The sequence below is a fragment of the Fistularia commersonii genome, chromosome 20, assembly GCF_037954325.1.
Source record: "Fistularia commersonii isolate RoL2024-O1a breed Wild chromosome 20, RoL_Fcom_v1.0, whole genome shotgun sequence".
Lineage (NCBI taxonomy): Eukaryota > Metazoa > Chordata > Actinopteri > Syngnathiformes > Fistulariidae > Fistularia > Fistularia commersonii.
The window spans coordinates 14010936-14032600 of NC_141303.1; the positions used below are offsets into that span (position 1 = coordinate 14010936).

At 39.0% G+C, this 21665-nt stretch overlaps 1 protein-coding gene across 6 annotated transcripts in view; it reads left to right on the forward strand.

The window, feature by feature from the left end:
• Positions 1-21665, forward strand: part of dnmt3aa (DNA (cytosine-5-)-methyltransferase 3 alpha a) — a 45359-nt gene continuing 23694 nt past the window's right edge. For 4 of the 6 annotated variants that reach the window (XM_086166631.1, XM_086166633.1, XM_086166635.1 and 1 more), the window contains exons 1-4: positions 1-170; positions 3893-4160; positions 10452-10553; positions 21198-21321. In XM_086166631.1, coding sequence (XP_086022757.1) covers positions 4095-4160; positions 10452-10553; positions 21198-21321 — 292 coding nt within the window. In that variant the 5' untranslated portion in view covers positions 1-170; positions 3893-4094. The remainder of the gene's footprint in view (positions 171-3892; positions 4161-10451; positions 10554-21197; positions 21322-21665) is intronic. The other 2 variants (XM_086166636.1, XM_086166637.1) reach the window with 1 other exon arrangement.

Here is a 21665-nt window from a genome sequence, read left to right on the forward strand (position 1 = left end):
GGTCGGACGGAGAGAGAATTGAGAGGCAGGCTGGGAGGAACTAGCCAGCGACGAGGAGAAGACCCGGTCGAGCGGTGAAGAGGGGGGGGGAGAGGGAGAACGAGCGAGTAAGCGAGGTCGAGAGTGAACGAGAAGAGGGAGAACGACGGCCGTCACGGTCGCTCGACACGGTAAATACAAACATTACATTTCTGGCTCCTAAAATTGGCGGCCATTAAGTTAGCTTAAACACGCCCATGTAGGAAAGTAAGGAGTCGCGCGCCCGCAGCGAAATTGCTGCTTACGTCTGAGAAGAGGATGTGCGCGTGAAGAGGGAGAAGACGAGTGAACTTGTGGTAGTTGTTTTGTACGGTGGGCTAATCACGGCAAGCCGGCGACGGTGAATAGCCGGCCGCGGTCAAACATACGGAGGACCCCTTCCTCCTCTTCCCCTCCCCTCCAAATGGAAACGGCAGGTAACATTAACGTTAAACTGGAGCGCGCCGTTCACTTCACCCACCGGCTGCACAGACACATCAGCGCGCGGAACCGCGCAGGCGGGGGCGCGCCTCCCGGGGTTAACGGGTGCATTCGGTTTCAATCGCGCTCCCGTTAATGTTTCTTTTCTTTTTTTTTTTTGTTTTTGCCTGACCCAGTAAAGGATATGTGGCTATAAACTCAGATATGTGCCTCTCGTCGCAGGTCAGCCCCTCACACCCCTTTCGGGATTAAACTACGTCTTTGAGAGGCCGTCTAGTAAAGGCCGCGTGAGGTCGCTCCCTAAATTGTCATTTAGCTTGGCTGCGTCAAGCTAGCAGCAGGAATCTCCGCATTTCCGGCGTGCGTTTAAAAGAATAAAAGGTTTCTTCAAAGAAGTTGGGAGTTTTTTTTTTTTTTTTTTTTTCTTCTGCAGAATGGTAACAGACGCCTTTGGCTTTTTGTCTTGTGCAACTTTGTATTGTCTGGCATCAAAAACAAAGTACTGACCTTTGTAAGTTGTAGTTTGGGTGCATTTATCCTTTCCAGACGGTGCAGTACTTCCAATACCCTGACATCTGAATTTTATTTATTTTTTCTTTTATTAGCGGATTGTTTTTTGTTTTAATCACCTTGACCAAGGCCCCTGTGCATTCAAATAAATGTCAGTGTTCTCCAAACACAGATGACTTACAATTAATAGATGAAGATAACATGCTTTTTCTCAGCTCTGAGCTATAAATCAGCAAACCTGTTCATTATTTCTCATAGGTTAAATGTTAATTATTGTATACTATTATTATTTTATTATACTTCACATGTCTGTAACTTTTATCTGTTCAAGTCAGTGAAGAAGTGTATATAATTGAAGATTTTACTCTGAAGTCATATAACCTACTTCCCTGTCTTCCACCTTTTCACTCCATCTACCTTGATGCTCTGCTGAAGCTTTTTTCTGCGCAATCATTTCTCCAACCAGCACAGGCTCCTTCATAGGCCTTGACAGTGTTCAAATTTCAAACTCCTCTTGGCATAATGACTGGAACAACTAAAATGCTATAGACTCGCTATAGAGTTGTGAGTGTGACCTAAATATGACAAAGTCAAAGGAGTTACTTGGCTTGCAGCCTGGAGCTTGGTCTAGGAGACCCCTGAGTTGAGGGATGGATACTGTACACCCGCTTCTGCAAAGTTTCCACCTCTGTCTTTCTTCTGGCCAGCAGCCTGACGTCCTTACAAGAGGTGACGTAAGGCTACAGTGTGAGCAGTGACATACTGTACAACCCATCTTAAGGGAAATCAGACAGGCTGCTGGCTCGCAGTGCTCACAAACAAGCCCTTGCCAAGAACTCTTAAAACTGGCAAATTCAAATATTTTACTCTCTGCTCGTTTTGTGTTGTGACTGATGATATCTGATACCAGTCTGATCACATCATACTCTTCGCTCTCAGCAGTACAAGTTGGTGACTGCTCATGCTCCATTAAGAAAAATGACTTGTAGGCTACTCAGACTAACCCTCATGTTGCCACTGCTGCTCTAATACAATTAAATCAAAGCCCAGGCAAATATTGGTGTCTCATTCATTTTTCACGTTGGCTAGAAAACCGCCAGCAGTTACCTCAGCTGCGGGTTTGTGCTGCTTTAAGCACTGCCATTTCAAAATTTTGAAGTACAAAGCATGACATTCCAGTCTGTTCTTTTTCTCCTGTTTTTCACAATTAACAAAAATCTACAGCAGAAATGTAGGTTAAAAACTAAAATGACCTGTCCTTTCAGTTAGAAATGTCTTGCTAAGTTGAATGTTTGAGCTGAAAGATCACAATTTTGAGGTTGAGACGAGAGGGCAGTTTTCATATTCTTTGATAAAAAGGAATAAGTTTCTTTTTTCTTTCCCCTATAAAAACATTTTTTTCAAGTTGTTTCATATGGCTTAACACCTTTGAGAGGGTCATCCTTAATCCTAATTGTGCAGGCTGTGCTTCTCCCTTGTGTTTATGCTGGATAAATAGATTATTTTGACAAAACTCAGCCTTTTCAATAGTGTGTTACATCAACCCAAATATTGGGAGAAAAATATTATGTGTTAGTATCCAAATGTCAAGTGATTACTACATATTGACACCAAACCCAAGTCATGGGGTCCCAGGACTTGCCGACTGTCAAATTTAGGACACAGCTATGCCGTGCTTGGGTCTTCATAGTCATCTTGATAAAGTAAAAAACAAGACTAGACAAGCAAGAAATACACTTAGAGATAATCAAAAGAGCCTCTTTATTTTGAGAAAGAAATGCCCATGAGGACAAGCAGGCAGTTAGGTGATAAGACTAAATTCTCCAAGTTGAGGAGAGATAAAAATCTATTATGTCAAGAGAAACTGTCTGATCACTAATGTGTTGCATTTACGTACTGCTTCATCTCGTCACTGCATTAAAAGTGTACTATGCTACATGTTAGGCGTATTACAGTTTGTGTTTATACAGTTTATGCCAATTTAGTTGGTCTGGTAACGGAATTCAAATTCGAATAAAAGTCCTCTGAATGCAGCACTCATATCGTGAAAATTGGCACCTTTTGCATATATTAATACAATACATTTCATAAACAACAAAAATGTTGCGTCTAATCTTCTGATATAAACATAATTGATGTAATTTCTTGCTAATCTTTACACTTTACACCTTTTTACACCTAATTGAGGTGATTTACTGATGATTTTCTATTTTTGACTTATCCCAGCATCTTCATTATTTTGTGGGTGATTTCTGTCAAATTATTTAGACAGTTGTTTTAGAGGGTTTATCAGTGATTTTATCCAGTAGTGATTTCTCTTTTATATTTTTGGACATTTCATGCAAATTTTCCAATTATGTTTTTTAGGAAATGTCTTATTCATTTTTGAAATATTATTTCCTGTTTCTTTTCTGATAATTTCTTGATTTTAAGGTAAATCATTTTATTTTTTCTGGACTATTTCTTGATATGGTTTTAGATTGTGATTTGATGGTTTTGATTTTACTAGGTCATGACTAATCTTTTAGCAATAATAAAAGAAATCTGAGAATTCATTATCCATTGATCATTATAAGTCAAAAAAAAAGATATATCTAACATCGTTATTAGATACATAAATAATATAGATATAAGTTGCTGTTTTCTACTCCATGAACGTGATGAATTGATGCAAGAAAATGTCTATAAAGACACATGCATATTTGGTCCGTGTGTTTACCTGTTAAAGCTTGCAAAATGAAATATTGACTGCTTCAGATGGAAGAACCCATTCATCTTTTCATGCAGTCAATGGATACATGGGTACAAGTGCTTGTTTTACACTTTTGACCTCAAATGACGGAGGAACCGTTTCTTACATTTTTTTTTCAAATTTTTCTTTTGCACTCACATGTCTGTTTGTGTATTTTCTTTTTTCTCACAGGAGAGGGGGAAGGACTGAACGAGCGTGTGATCATCGAAAAGTCAGATTGAATGACGGTGCAGCTGCTGCTCCAGAGGATCCATCCAATGTTTTGACTGCTTGATTTTAATTTTTTTTTTTTTTATTTTTATTTTTTATTTTTACTTATTTATTTTTTTAAACCACAATTTGTAAGCCTGATTTTACCAAGTTTTTCCTCGACATGCCATCCAACAGTCCTGCTGCTGAGCCACCTCAGACCCTGGAGATTGAAACCTCTAATGATGTGGTGAGAAGAAAAAGTTTTATATTTTGGGGTTTTTGTTACAGTAAAACCATTAACATGTTAATCTGCCAGTGCCACAATAAAGAGTTACTACTGCTATGTACACACAGTATACGGACACATCACACCCGTCATAACCCATTTCATCACTGGAGAGGTGTAAAGAGCACCAACACTACCAGCTCCCACAAGTCAACTGCTATACATAAATCCCTGCAACGCCTTACATATTGTCACACTATGAACATTTGTACCTTATCACTTCCTCAAATTAGGACACCAAAATACAAACTGTCAAAGTCAACACATCTTCTTCTTCTCCTTTTGGCTTTTCCCTTCAGGGGTCGCCACAGCAAATCAACTTTCTCCATCTAACCCTATTCTCTGTAACCTCCTCTCTTGCACCAACTACCTACATATCCTCTCTCACTACATCCATAAATCTTCTCTTTGGTTTTCCTTGAGACCTCCTGCCTGGCAGCTCTAATTCCAGCATCCGTCTACCAATATATTCACTATCTCTCCTCTGTACATGACTGAATCATCTCAGTCTGGTTTCTCTGACCTTCTCTCCAAAACATCTGACATGTGCTGTTTCTCTGATAGACTCATTCCTGGTCCTATCCGTCCTGGTCACTCCCAAAGAGAACCTAAGCATCTTCATCTCTGCAACCTCTAGCTCTGCCTCCTGTCTTTTTGTCATTGTAACAGTTTCTAGGCCATCCAGAATCACTTGTCTCACCACTGTCTTGTACACCTTTCCTTTCATTCTGGCCGACAGTCTTCTACCACATAGTACCCCTAACCATTTTCTCCTGCCATTCCTGCTTGAACCCGTCTCTTCACTTCTTTTCCACACTCCCCATTGCTCTGGACTGTTGACCCCAAGTACTGGAAATCCACCAACTTCTTGATCTCCACTCTCTGTAGTCTCACCGTTCCACCCGGGTTCCTCTCATTCACACATATATTCTGTCTTGCTGTGACTAACCGTCAATCCTCTCTTTTCCAGCCCATACCGCCACCTCTCTAGATTTTCCTCAACGTGTTCTCTGCTCTCACTACACATCATAATATCATCTGCAAACATCATGGTCCATGGAGATTCCTGTCTAACCTCATCTGTCAGCCTGTCCATCACCACTGCAAACAAGAAGGGGCTCAGAGCTGATCCCTGATGGAGTCCCACCTCCACCTTGAACTTTCTCTGTTACCCCTACAGCACACTGTACCACTGTCTCACAGCTAGCATTCATGTCTTGCACCAGTCTAACATACTTCTCTGCCACTCCAGACTTCCTCATACAATACCAGAGCTCCTCTCTTGACATCCTGTCGTATGTATTTTCTGGGTCTACAGAAACCCAATGCAGCTCTCTTTGGCCTTCTCTGTACTTCTCTATTAGCATTCTCAAAGCAAATACTGCATCTGTAGTACTCTTTCTAGGCAGGAAGCCATGCTGCTGCTCACAAATGCTGACTTCTGCTCTCAGCCTAGTTTCCACTACTCTTTCCCATAACTTCATTGTTTGGCTCATCAAGTCGCCGCAATTCTGCACACACCCCTTATTCTTAAAAATGGGCACCATCACACTTCGTTTCCATTCTTCAGGCATCTTCTCACTCTCTAAGATCCTGTTGAATAATCTTGTCAGAAACTCTACTGCTGCCTCTCCTAGACACTTCAAGAGGCCAACTGCCTTTCCACTCTGTATTCTCTTCAATGCCTTCCTCACTTCCCTTTTACTAATCTCAATCCATACTGTTGCAAAATGCTACGGATTAAAGACAAATATGTTTATTTAAAGTCTCTTTGTACCATCACATCACTTCACTTTTTTGGAATACTGCTTGACTACATTTGCACCTTGTATAATGTCTTGTCATAATTTGGGGGGCAGGGTTGATTGATCCAAGTGCAACACAAGACCCCACACCAGCAGATAGTTAATAGTTGACTTTCATTTTTCAAATGAATTGAAGTCAGGAACAGGACGCAAGGTAGGGGAACGAACAAATCCATTAATGGTCCCAGGAACTCAAAGGTTGGTACAGGAGACCAGGAGTGGGAATTTGCCTGTGGATGTATACAACTTCCTCAGGATCCACAGCTGTGTTCTTGCTGCTACTCTCCTGATGGATTTGATGCATTTAGTAGAGCTAACCTGTTGAAAGAGCTCACGGGTGCTGCTAGTTTTAAATGCCCTTTCCTACAGTTTTCTTCACAAGCATACAAAAGGTTCTTGGGAAATGAGTCTGCTTGAAGAAACACCACAGGCAGGTGACAGTGGATGTTCTCCTGCGAGGATGTCATCAACCCGCTACTGCAGAGGTAGATAACGAAAGACTGGCACTAGCATGATCATGGAAGAATCTCACGCTGAGTTAATCAGCACAGCGGTCTATAAGATTAGTCATAGTGGTTGACAAAAAGCGGAGCTCCTTACAACAGATGCTCTCTCTGTGTTAGCATTGCAATGCAGTTGCCACATGCACACCAGCAAGTTTTGGTGTCTCTTGCCTCTTTGCGTCTTTGTTCGTCTTCATTTTGAAGCTTATTTTATCTTCAGCGTTATCCTCCTCACTTATGTCTCTCAGATTTTTTTACATTGTACAGTAAAATTGATGGGACAGAGCCCAGTTAAACCCCATGACGTCACTTCCCAGACAGCATTGCGATGTAAACAACAATGTCAGGCTACAAGTCAATTTTTTTTTCAATTTTATACAAACGGAGATATGTTGACAGATTTTATTATCATTTTTATGTAGGTGGTACGAATATTGATCAAATAGGACAATAACATCTGGGATCCCTTTAAGGGGACACATCATGAGGACATCCCTTCAGGGAATGTGTTAACTGACGTTATGAATATTAACAGATTTAAGTCCATTTATGTAGGCGTGAATACATTCTGGGGGAATTGCCCAGTTTGGACGGATGCTGAACCGCTCAAGGAAATCGAGAAATATGAACCTCTGAAGCCGGAGGTTGCGGAAATGATTAAATTCTAGTCTTTTTTTGCAAATTACCCACATTACCCTGTTCATGATTATTTGAAATGTAGCTAAAGTGTAATCAACTACATCATGATGACATTACTCGCTGTTAATATGCAATGGGGATGCTCAGATTGTTTGCTGACGCAGCTGTTCTCAGTATGTGTATAAATGAGGACTATTTCTTCAGTAGGAAAGTGTAAAGTTATTCACTCTAGTAGGTCTGTAATCCAAATGAGTAGACAGCAGAATACAGAAATGACTGTGCGGCCTAGAGAGGAGAATGTAAGAGAGAGAAAGAAAGAGGACAAGCTGTCTGATGCTGATGGGATCCTCTGCCCGCCTGGTTTGCAATCTGGTTGCTAAGCAACTGCAGTGGCCTAAAATAACCTGCTGGGAGACCGAAATAGACCATAGGAACCGATTGGCTAGTCTGTTTGTGTGTGAACGAAGCTTGAAGAGATTTGCTCCTGTACTGTAGCTTTCAAGTATATAACTGACTTAGCACAATTAATTTTGCTTTTATTCAACAGTTACAGCAGTCTTATCAAAAATGCTCTTGTTGTTGTTGTATGTTTCAAATTGTTACCGGGGCATATGGAAAGCAACCCACGCAGACAAGTGCAGTTCCATTACTGGCTGGTTGCTATGACGATCATCAGGGAAATTACATCAGTGTTTAGTCAGCATAGGGGCCCGTTGAAGGCAGTTGCTAAGCAGTTCCTGCACCCAGCAACCACTCCAGTATCACCGCAACAAGAAGCGGGAGCAAGACATAATTGGAAACATGAGTCTGACAAAAGGCCGATACGGAGTCGAAGGCAGTGATTGCAGAACAACGTCAAGAGGAGAGCAGATATTATTAATTTAGAGAGTACAGTGTAACATAGCACCTGCTCGTCTCCATATTGAGAGTACAGGCCAGCTATTCGTACATCAACATGACAATATATTCACATATGCGTTACAGTGTCATGTATTTCATATGCAGGACAAATGAGAAAGGAGGGAAATAATCCTGTTGGATATATTGTTAAATGTCTGAAGCAGGAGGGTGTATATCAGTTTAAATCATTTTCATCATTAGCTTCTAATATGTTGTTATCCGTTTATGTTTTCATCTTAATATATGATACATACACCAAAAAATCTGTACCATTTATAAAACTAACTTTGGGGAATTTTTTTTACATATGGCAGTCTTCTTCAATAGAAATGACAAAATCAAAAAAAAAAGATGATCGTAGAACTTAACTTAATGGAACTTAAGATAAGTTTGTTGCATTGTCACTCATAACAGATAATTTTTGAATATGATAAAACATATCATAATGATGCAAATAAGTACATGCATTTGTTAGTTACGGCCCATTACTTCACCGAGATGAAATCAGAAAGCAAAACATGTTCATAATATTGAGTATGCTTAGTATTTCTGTCTTATCTACAAGAATAATTTCATGTCAAGTTTAATGTCATGCAGAAAGAATAATATTGTTTTTATATGTTTTAGGTATTATTTTTATATCTGCCTTATTGTTATTGATAACATTACTTTATATTTTTTTTATGTGGCATTTGTTGTAGGATAGAGTATGGTATGGTAATTTTTGAGAAAAGAAAAATTTATAAAATTGGAACTCAGCCCCAAGGAAAGGAGTCATAATGTTTGATGGAGTGTGACTCATTTATCACTCTCCAAAATATCTTCAGGTCGGTGTGGGTCAGGGGGTTAGAGCGGTCGGCCTTACACCCAAATATTCCTGGTTCTATTCCCATGCTCCCCCCAGCCTGCCTAATTGCGCCCCTGACACTCCTCAGTGGCTGCCTTCTGCTCATGGTTTCGCCATGATGGATTAAATGCTGTGGTCAAATTTAGCTGATGTGCTGTATGTATAGCCGAATGTAATGGGTAAAGAGATTTCAACTTGTCATCAGCCAAATGTCGGAAAAAAATGAGAGATCTCTGCATGATATAGACTTCCCTCTACTTTGGCCTTTTATTCTTCATCCATCCATCCAGCTATCTTTCTCCGCTTATCTGAAATCAGTTCGGGGGGGCAGCAGCCGGAGCAGAGAAGCCCAGACTTCCCTCTCCCCCGCGACATAGTCCAGTTCTTCTGGGTGATATCAAGGCGTTCCCAGGCCAGCCTGGAGACATAGTCTCTCCAGCATGTCCTGAGTCTTCCACGTGGCCTCCGCCCAGATGGATATGCATGGTATACCTCCCCCGGGAGGCATCCTGACCAGATGCCGAGCCACCTTATCTGACTCCTCTCAATCAAATTTTCTCATAAGACAGTGAGAATGCTTCGATGTGCAGAAAATATCATTGCATACCCCCCAAAATATGATTGGATACTCTTTAAATAAATTGATAAACAAAAGTCTTTACACAGTGTTGCTCTGCTGATCTTTTAAACATGAGAGCTGCTACTTTAAAGAGCACGTCCAAATCTCCTAATTTCAGCGCCTACCTATAAACTAGATTTGTCAAAGTCATTTTGAGGTTGCCCTCGAAGGGCCACATTTGACGGTAACTGTATAAATGTACCGAAATGTAACCAATTGTAATGTAAAATAAATGTAACTACTTAATGTTAAATTACTGTATTTATTACTCATTCAAATCCAAAATGTTTCAGATACATTTGTGTGGAATTTATGTAACATTTTGGCTTTTAATTCTTGGACAATTTGTTGTTTTTCTGGAAGGCTAACTTTGACATACTTAGCTCCATGATTGGTGTTAAAATGTAGATGTAGATTGACATGAAAGACGTACCGTATTTTCTCCTTGAAGCACAAGCATGTATTCGCCTTCCCATCTTTTTAGAGATGGGATCACATTTAGGGATCACTCGTATTTCTCAATTCCACTTGGTGAGGATACATTGCAATCTAATGGCTGGATGCTGTTACTTCATGGGTGACATGATCGGCATGAATCGCGGGAAATATAGTTTATGGTCGATGCATGTGTTTGATTTATTTAGGGCAATCAGACCTTTTAAGACGTTCTCACAGGCCACATAAAATTTGGAGTTCCGAGCACTATGAAATATCAAAACTCCAGACAAACATCTCAAGTGTCATTTAAACATTGTTTTTGAATCTACATAAGAAAAAACAAACAAAAAAAATATTGTGTATTCCAGTTTCTTTCCCAAAATGTTTTATAACTGCATACTTTTCCTAAAAAGCCTTTCAGTGCTGACATATATTATAAAATGTGAAGTTATTTAAGAAACTTGGGCCTTGACGTGGCCTCTATATTGTACAATGCGACAGAGTGAAGATGGAGCAGATCAGGACAGTCCAGAGGAGGCAACACCACCAAGCCCCCAGAGCAAGCGCAGAGTGGGTCGACCAGGCAGGAAACGCAAACTTCCTGTGAGTACGGTATCTATACGCTACATTTAACTGCTCACACTCCACGGTTATTAATACACAGCAGATATTCCCAAAAACAGCTCTGTTCATCCATGATTTATATGTATTCTGTCACATCTGAGAGCTGCTGACTGTCATGCACAATAAGCACACTATTTTCAAAAGACCACAGAAATCGTGAGTCTCTTCCTATATTGTCAGAATTGATTTTGAGCAAGTTGTGTTTATCAACATTCTCCTGTATGTAGGTGTTGTCCTGAGATTTTTTCCCGAAAGTTTTCTACCCTGACCTTGTATGTTGTTTCCATGTCACCCCATAATTTTTGATCTCCGTAAACATTTCCAATTGTGGAAACACACCATATGCCATTTTGCTGCACATGACTTTACATTTCATGCTGATTTTTGATTTAGTACATTACCATTATTATGTTACTCGAAACTAATGCAATAAAATTGATTCTCTTGATTCTCAGCCGCGACCGCTTGTAACAATACTGCATTTATTGAAGTTGTTGGTTTTCCGAACACACCAAAGTGAAATCAGTATTGTAAATGTTCTCTTGGACTTCTACAGTTCTACAGTCTTTTTATTTTCCTGATTTATTATTTACTTTGCATGTTAAAATCGTAACTAATGGGTTTGTCAGATAGACCCACAAAACTGTCTCTTTCAAACAAGATCACTATCTCAGTCAGGCAGTCATTCTGTATTTATTTTATTAGAATAAAATCTGAGAGGCTTTTAGATAAACACAAAAAACTTAAATGAAACTGATCAGTCAACAGCTGATGACAGATTGCCAATCACAAATGTTGAGTGCTTTGTGCAAGGATTAAAGTGGATTGAAATCCTCAAAGAAGTAATATGTGGTTCATCTGCTTTAGTGGACAAATATCACCACAGGTACAATGATTTTGAGGGTATTAAAGGGAAGGATGAAATGTGGCAAAGAATGGAGAATGTGGTAGTGGACTGTGAGCATGGGGATGATTCTGAAATGAAGGGAATGGATGTGAGTATTTGGCAGGCAAGCTTAGGAGAGGACTGACAGCAGGTAAATACTTAAGCCTAGCTGTAGGCAAATAATGGCAATCTTCAACTTTGGAGGCACATCACAGTGGCAAACATTAAGAAGACAAAAAAACATTGATCAAAATCAAATGTTGTCACTGTAAATAAGTTGTCAGTCAAAAGGATACTTGTGGGAAGTCAAGCCTGATATGATGCAGGTATAATCAGCAGATCAGAGTGGAAGTAAAGGGGTACAGTTCACCCGGGAGGACAACTGAAGTACAAATAGATGAGACAGAGAAACTGACAAGCAACTGAGAATAGAAAAACAATAGTAACCTTGACCATATCCTACTGTCAAGGTGCATACATCTTTCTTTAGATTGTTGCTACTTAATTGCAAGTTGTACACCAACTTACACCAGGCTTACCTACTTTGCATACATATTTACAAGTGTACATTACATTATCCCACTAGTTACTCGTCAGACAAGTAACTGAAGTGACATTATTTCCATTCGCCTTTATATCAACACTTGAAAAACAGAAATTATAGGTGCTAGAGCTAAATAATCACGACAGTAACTTTGCACAATTTATAGTCTCACTAACTTTATGTGACATGTCAATACTAGCAAATGTTTAATATAGTTAAGTAAATATAAAGGTAACATTTTTGAAGATTTGTTTCAATTTGTCTGAGTAGAGTCACACGCTGAAATTAAATATGCCGAACGTTGTTTTTGTATTTTAACACAAGAATACCCTGACTGAGCTGGGATGAAGCAGCATGTCTATATGGCTGACATAAATATTCCATGAAAGAAATACCAAGTGGCTTGCAATGAATGCACTTTTCCACTAATCATTGCCCTTGGAGTGGAGGTAGAGCCAGCAATTTCTATCCTTCTGAGAGACAAAAAGATAAGGAATTGGAAAACAACTTTCAATTTATGAACAAATCATCGTGATTCGCCAGTTACTTGTCCAGTGATGTTGATGCATTTTAGAATCATCTATTTGCCAAAACAGTACCATTTATTTTCTATTCATAGCTTCTTCTTCTTCTTCTTCTTCTCCTTTTGGCTTTTCCCTTCAGAGGTCGCCTCAGCGAATCAACTTTCTCCATCTAACCCTATTCTCTGTATCCTCCTCTCTTGCACCAACTACCTTCATATCCTCTCTCACTATATCCATAAATCTTCTCTTTGGTTTTCCTCGAGACCTCCTGCCTGGCAGCTCCAATTCCGGCATCCGTCTACCAATATATTCACTATCTCTCCTCTGTACATGACCGAACCATCTTAGTCTGCCTTCTCTGACTTTCTCTCAAAAACATCTGACGTGTGCTGTTTCTCTGATAGACTCATTCCTGATCCTATCCGTCCTGGTCACTCCCAAAGAGAACCTAAGCATCTTCATCTCTGCAACCTCTTGCTCTGCCACCTGTCTTTTTGTCATTGTAACAGTTTCTAGGCCATACAGAATCACTGGTCTCATCGTTGTCTTGTACACCTTTCCTTTCATTCTGGCTGATAGTCTTCTTTCTCATAGCACCCCTGACCCTTTTCTCCACCCTTTCCAACCTGTTTGAACCCCTCTCTTCACCTCTTCCACACTCCGTTGCTCTGGACTGTTGACACCAAGTACTGGAAATCTTCCAACTTCTTGATCTCCACTTCCTGTAGCCTCATCGTTCCACCCGAGTTCCTCTCATTCACACACATATACTCTGTCTTGCTACTCCTAACTTTCATTCTTCTCCTTTCCAGCACATACCTCCACCTCACTAGATTTTCCTCAACCTGTTCCCTGGTCTCACTAAAAATCACAATGTCATCTGTACACATCATGGTCCATGGAGATTCCTGTCTAAACTCCTGTCAGCCTGTCCATCACCACTGCAAACAAGAAGGGGCTCACAGCTGATCCCTGATGAAGTCCCACCTGAAACTTTCTCTGTTACCCCTACAGCACACCGCACCTCTGTCTCACAGCTAGCATACATGTCCTGCACCAGTCTAATATACTTCTCTGCCACTCCAGATTCCTCATACAATACCAGAGCTCCTCTCTTGACATCCTGTCATACGTGTTGTCTAGGTCTTCAAAAATACAATGAAGCTCCCTCTGGCCTTCTCTGTACTTCTCTATCAGCATTCTCAAAGCAAATACTGCATCTGTAGTACTCTTCCTAGGCATGAAGCCATACTGCTGCTCACAAATGCTGACTTCTGCTCTCAATCTAGTTTCCACTACTCTTTCCCATAACCTCATTTTGTGGCTCATCAACTTTCTCCCTCTGTAGTTGCCGCAATTCTGCACATCCCGTTTTCTTAAAAATGGGCACCATCACACTTCGTCTCCATTCTTCAGGCATCTTCTCACTCCCTAAGATCCTGTTGAATAATCGAGTTAGAAACTCAACCACTGCCTCTCCTAGACGCTTCCACACCTCCACAGGTATATCATCAGGACCAACCGCCTTTCCATTCTTCATCCTCTTCAATGCCTTCCTCATTTCACTTTTACTAATCTCTGCTACTTTGTGGTCTACAATAGTCCCCTCTTCTACCCTTGCCTCGCTTTCATTTTCCACATCGATCAGCTCTTCAAAGTACTCTTTCCATCTTCCCATCACTCTTCTAGCATCTGTCAATACATTTCCCTCTCTATTCTTAATCACCTGGACCTGTTGTACATCCTTTCCATCTTTATCTCTCTGTTTCGCCAACCTGTATCGATCATTCTCTCCCTCCTTACTGTCCAACCGAGCATACAGATCATTGTACGCCCTTTGTTTTGCCTTTGCTACCTCTATCCATTTGGATGCCCTTCCCGACGCAACCCTCTGCTTTCATCTGGGCTTGGGACTGGCTCAGGGAGACACTGGCCCATCATTAAATCATTGTAAAATAAGTTTTGACGTCTCCCTTTTTTCATTTGTCATAGTCACATCAAGCTTTCTTTCTTCATAGAACAAAAAAAAATTCACCATGTTTTGACAACTGCAAAATCTGAGAAACCTGAATTATGATTGTTAGAAAAATAAGGGAACACAAATAAGTTGAAGTCTAACAGGTTCTTTGTTTTTAAAGGAGTGTTGCAGACATGTTAAACAGCAACATATGGTACCGCTTACACTGCCCGAATTAAAAAGCAAGATTATTAAAAAAAGAAGAAGGTGTTATTTCAAACCAAACGCTTTATAGCCATCAGACAGTTCAGGATCATAAAAACTATTAAATAGGATTTTTACTGTAGCCTTTACAGCTGCAAAGTTTAATTTTGCACAAACCTCAATAATTATTTCTGAAACTTTCTAGTATAAAATTCCTTGCTGTGATTGCTTTTACAGATCAAAACTAAACTGGTTCGTCCAGCTTTCCATATCTGTATGTTTATGCACCAATGCGTTCAGTACCTGAAAACATGTCTGTTTAAGTCCTGTCAGTCCCAACCTCTTTTCAGCCAGACCATCTGCCATGAAGTCATCTCAGACTCCTGTGTTTGTATTTCACAACAGCAGTGAAGTCACAAGCATTGTTTCAGCCATTTACCGGTAAATGCAAACTTACAGCCTTGCTGAAATGCTTCTGTCAGCTACAAGCAGGTCCTTGCATGGCAGCACCAACGTTAAGCGATATTTTGCTGTTTGTCTTCAGATTGCAGTAGAAAGCTGCACTGTGGTTGAGCTTTTTCATGCAAGAGTTTCTTGCAAGATGACGACTGCACAGTTAAATAATTGTGGCCTTGCTTCAGAAAACAGCAGTGTTACTATGCTCTTCAGAAATGTGGCTCAGTTAATTCCCTTCCTATATGAAATAAATTATGATAAATAAATCAGTCATTCATGTTTTAATTAAACAAAAATTGATATTAAACAAGAGTTTTTATTTGACAAAAATATCACAGGTTTCAAAACAAAATAAGTATCTTAAAACAGGAACGTGCAGTCTGAGTGTCCAAACAAGAAGGTCTGATGATTAATGTCCTAGCAAAGAAAGATGAAGGAGGTGGTCCAAACATATCTGAGAAGGGGAATATATATATTTGCAATATATATTATATTTATATGAACCCTTGACTGTATGACTTTGTAATGGTAGAAGACCACAGAACACATACTTGCATTAGAGCTTAATTACAGTTATCCTGTTGGTGTGTCAGTTGAGGCCACAATAATCGCAGAATGCTGCTATGGCCTTTGTGAGAACATGTGCAGTGCATTTCTTCTCATGGGGGGAAAGAGCTATCACAACTGTTTTTAGGGTTCTTTGTACACATTTAAAGACTAGAAAAGTCACATGAATTATATCGTTTTAATCTTGGCATTTTAGCAACAGCGCCGCCCCTCAAACGTTTGTTTATTTGGTATAGATAGACGCTAAGGCTTGGCTCTACAAAATAATCACATTGAACAGTTTTATACCGTACAGTCCAGTGACTGTTTTTCTTCCTGTTAAAGTATAAACTGAACTGTATATCAGTGCATGGTTTATGTTCCCTCTTTATTATCTGTCAGTTGTTGTCTCATAAATAAATATATCCATGCACAGCTGTCAGTGTAACAAAGAAGACAGAGCATGAAAGGAAGGAGGGCTGCCTCACTACATTCATATAGGACATACCTGTGCCTTTAATAACTTTGCAGAATATTATTAAGGGTGGTTTATTGTACAAGTAGATTATCTCCATGGTCCTTTTTCATTGTCCTCATTACTTTTTATTTCGATCAAGAATCAGTCATTTCCTCTACCCTCTCTCTGTCCTTGCCCCCTCTCCCTTTTTTTACCGTGAGAACCACATGAGAAATACACATGGAATATACCTGTGTGGTGCCCTTTTTTGTAAGTTACTTAAACAATATAGGTTTGCATATAGTAGGACCAGGACCTTATATAAATGTACTGTATGTGTATAATAAAACTTTGTAACTTCAACAAAGCATACCATTCACAGGAATATTCATAAGAAAGCTAACTCCCTTGGAGCATATAGTATTGCTACAGCATAGAGTAGGAAAATGAATGGTTTCAGGGAACTGGTTTCCAAGAGACAGGAAAACCACAATGACCAAACACTGGAATTCAACCTACATTATGGCACTTTAAAGCAGTCATATTTAATTTCACTGAGAAAGAAATGTCTCCGCTGACACAAGTAGTAAAACACAAGGTCATTCAAAACATACTACTGTAACATGATTCAGCAAAAAAAAAACATTCTGACCATGTATCTCAAATGAAAAGAGGAACAAAAACAGCATTTAATATGAAGTTAAAGTTCTTTCTTCTTCAACATACTTTCTGCTATTTTCCTGACTCACATGTAAGTAGCATCAAAACAGTGAAGAAACCAATGCAAGCAAAATTCTGCATATGTTGCCATAAAAATTTAGGCCATTGTGTAGAAATGAAAGCAGCTTGGAGGTTATTTAATGTTCTTTACCCACACTGCTTCCTGGACATGTTTCAGAGCTACTGCAAGAATACAATGTCTCTGGGGTCTATTATCATCTTTTTGTTGGGCATGGACCACTTCTTTCACTACAGATCTTAGTGGTGATTATAAAAGTAATGTATGAATCTCTTCTGGAGAAATATATTTGTTTCTCTAGCTGTTGTTGATATGTCTCATCAACTAATATTTAGCAAGAACAGCCTTTCATTACATCAAAGACCATTATCATAACAACAAAATCATCCAGTGTCAATTAGATAGAAAAGAGTAGCAGTTTGACTCAGTCTTTTTATGCTATGTATAAACAGTAGCTCTGTTTTCAAAAGCATTCAAAAAAAAAACAAACAAAGGTATTTTGAAACAAACATTGTGCTGCATAACCTCCATCCTCCATTCTTGAGTAGCAAGTCCGAGTTCTCGAGCATAGAGTGCGTTCTTCTGCATTAATTTTTTTTTTTCTCAACTGGTCTTTTTGGATTTTTTGGTCTCATCTCAACCTCCTGATTGCTCTGCATCTCAATATTCAATTGATACTTAAGTTTCTAGGCTTCTCTCTCCCTGTTGACAGTATGTCTCTGGATATGTGCATATAGTTAGATTCAGCTGTAGCTAGCCTGGTGAAGCTGTTTGTCATAGCATCCCTAGCCTTATGCTGTGTGTCTACTGCATCATTGCTTTACACCATCTTCTTCACTCTCTGGATGCTGTAACACCTGGCCTGTCTTGCTCTCCAGTGATTATGAGGGCCTTACATACTTGTTTGACTAGACTTCTGACCATTTTTATAACATATATATATATATATATTTATTTATTTTTTCTTGCCCAGCTTTTGATGTTTTCAGAATTTATTTTTCTAACAACCTCCTTTTTTACATTATATTACATTACAGTCATTTGGCAGACGCTTTTATCCAAAATGACAAAAAAAAAGCTCTCTAGCTTTTATGCTTTATGTATTATATCATATGGTCTTGTGTTTATTATACTACATTGCACAATGGCCCCAGGGTGCATTGTTTCATTTTAGCTTGCTTTCATTTGGGAAGCAGGGTTGCCTGGAGATTTATGAACAAAGATGTGATCTTTATTGATAACAAAATCAAAAGAACTCAGGGAGAAATTTAACAGAAATGATTTAAGCGTAAAACCATAAATACTGGAAACATTCTTGCAGTAATTTCTAGTCGTCTTCACCTAGCCTCACAGACCTCAGTGCCTACCTGATAACAGGTGCAAATGTACTTTCCCTTTCAGTGATCTGCAGCTGAGTGCATGATTATTCTGAAATGACCTTCCTCACTAAATTTCAAACATTGAAAAACAAACATAAGCAGCCTTTACTATGAAAAATCACAACTATAATTTATGAGTAAACCCACAAACTATAACAATCTTGATTAACTCAACCATATGAAAAGGGAGGGAAGGGTAAACTGTAGCAAGGGATGTAGTATTTTCCTGTTCCTCAAAGGTTCAAATCTAATAGTGCTGGTAAAATAGTGTTCAGACTAAGGGAAGAAAAAGCATTTTTCTCTCACCTAATGATAATTGCTGTTTGCTGTTGAGCAGTTCTGCAGTTGTATCTAGCTATCTAGCTATCTATCTGTCTATCTGTCTGTCTGTCTGTCTGTCCGTCATACGTGTACACACACTTAAATATATATAAATTTCTCTCTCTCTCTCTCTACATATGTATATATTTATATACAAATACACGCACACACACACACACACACACACACTCACTCACACACACACACACACACGTGTGTGCGTGCGTGTGTGCGTATAAAAAACTTGTTCCACAAAATTAGGACGAAGCGCATCCCTGGGCTACTTAATTCTGACAAAAATATTAATGATTGATGTTGATGATTATCATTAATATTTCTTCAATCTGGTATCTAGTGTGTCTCAGTTCTTGTTTTATTACTGTTTGGCGAGTTTGTTTTACTTTTTGCAACTTTTTCTGTTCTACTTCAAATCTGGTGTCTCTAACAGTCTGTACATGTTTTGGATTTGGACTTGAAGTAATACACTTTTGTTCGTTAGAACAAACAAGTACTTTCACTGTATCTTTCATTTGACACCAAAAATACTAATTTAGAGTCGATACTGAGAGAAGAGGAAGTCATGGCCAGCAACAAGATTTTTGAAGTCACAAAACAGGATATAATCACAATAACTCACTGGGTACCTTTATGTTCTGTGAATTCATTTTAGAGTTATTACAAAAAATGTATGCAGTTTTTGTTTGAGGATCTTGGCTGATATCTGCGATATCACTTAAAATGCTCTCAGTGTAACTTTAAAGCTGCATCAAGCAATCAGACAACTTCCTGCATCACGAAATGCCACTCCAGCTTATAGTTTCCTGAATTTGCAGCCATAGCATCGGTTCACTCCGCTGACTTTTTTTTAACAAAATCTAAACGCTTTCACCCTACGAACTCACTTCATATTCTTTGAAAAAGGCACACAGGTCGGGGGTAATTGTGGCTGAAGAACGTGGAACATATAACGATTCAAAAGACATCCAGATATTTTTCTCTGCAATTGGGGGACGAAACCAGGGCTGCCATGCACTTACATTTGACTCGTGGCCAGTAAGACGACTGCAATGGAAAGCCCATGTTCCTCTGTTTCTGCTGAATGAGTAAGTAGTTGGTTGTTTGTTACATTAGCTGTATGAGCTAATATAATATAACACATTGCTGTGTTACAGTCATAATTATTCCTAGTGGTTAAAGATTGCTTCATGCAGCTATGATGTCTACTGAGGGTTAAAAATATAGATATTTTCCTAAAAGGGCATGTGATGGTATCATATGTGCAAAATATACAGTTAAGTTATACAGTTATATATAGAAAAAGTACACTTTTTTCATTTAAAGCTAAGGCTGAGACATTTTAAAGTCATTTTAGTTATTCTAAACTTACCAGTTGTACTTTTTGTGAGCTAACGTATTCTAGACATGTCTTTCTAACAGTCCTTGAAATTTGTACATTTTTGGAAGCATATATTTGATATTTATTGCTAAGCAAGATTATTTTAGTCAGAATGCATTGTTTATACTCAATTTTTGGTAATTAAATGTTTTGAACCTAACTTTTATATTATTCTCAATAAAGATACATCTGTGTTTTGTTTTTTTTGCACTAAATAAGATTAGCACAATTCAAATTGAAAGCTAAATGTGCCATTGTACTTAATTTAGTGCCATTTCTTTTGTCCCCAATTATATGTGACTTCTTCTTGACTAGAAAGTACAAAAAAACTGGCTTTTTAGTGCTCGATCCCACATGAACTTTAAGACAGGGGCTGATGCATGGGCAACCATTGCTTACATATGTTTTATATGGAATGTTTGAGGCCACTAATGATCACAAAAATCCATATATTTAAAAGCTCTGTTAATACTTTCAGTTACTATGTTAGATGTCTGTGCTTGTGTAGTTTTGTGTGTCCTGAGGCCCTTCCTGTCACTTATGCCTTTTATAGACCTTCTCACCTGCTCATTACAGCCTTGGTTGGCTTGTAAGGAGGAGGATGAGTGTAGCCTTTGTGCTTATCATTCTCTTCTCCCCTCACTTTTTTAACTTATTAAACTCGTTAATAGCACATTAACAAATCCAAGTCGGCCTCATAGACACACCGATTAGTATAATTGATGTTGTTCAGCTAAGAGATAAAGCATTTATTTGGAGACTGTTAGAAAAATAGATCACCTAAACAATTCTGTATTCGAATTATTTTTATTTTTACATGTCGTATTTTACATTGTATGCGATTTAGAGAGGTTGTTAGTATCATGAATCAACAACTATGCCCTGCTCATCTCTTGTACGTGTGTGTGACTTCTCTTTTTCTGTGTATGTGTGCGTGTATGTGTCCATGTGGATGTTGTAAATGGTAGGTTGGGTGTTTATTACACTGATCCTAACCAGACTTCATCTAGGTGTACCTGCTCTACATTGTAGTAATGAGGGCAGACTTATTGCTGTTTATTGCAGTCAGTGCGACTGAGTGTGCATGTGTTCCATTTGTATAGTATAAACCCTGTGCATGTGTGTTCAATAATTATGTCCGGATTAATTTTGATGAGGTTAGACAAGGGTGCTCAGCAGTTTCTCAGACAGGCTGTGCTCTTTCTGTTTCCCAGGAGATGGCGACCTCTGACCCCTGCGTGAATGCTCCCCCAACCCCACCTGAGGAGCTGGAGCCTTCCCCCTCCCCTCGCAAGAAACGAGGGCGTCGGAAACTAGAGCAAACTGGGAGAAATAAGGGTATAAATGTGCAAAGTCATATAAGTGTTATTTTTATTCAGCTTCTTAACTCTACCAAATGTCTTATGAATAAATAAGTAAATGTTTTTTTCTATCTATTGAGATCAGTCTTGACACTTTAGACTGAATGAGTTATAGCCAGGTGGGTCTTAATGTAAAATTCTCCCACACGCACATAAATATTATCGGCTGTATTACTTGTATTTGTAGCCAAATTAGTTCCAGATTTGGTGTTTGAAGGCGTTAATACTTTAAATATGGATATGGATATTGTAACTTGAATAAAGCATGAGTATACCTCCTCATCATACCTCTTGTTAAGTCTGCAACTGGCCCATTTCTTC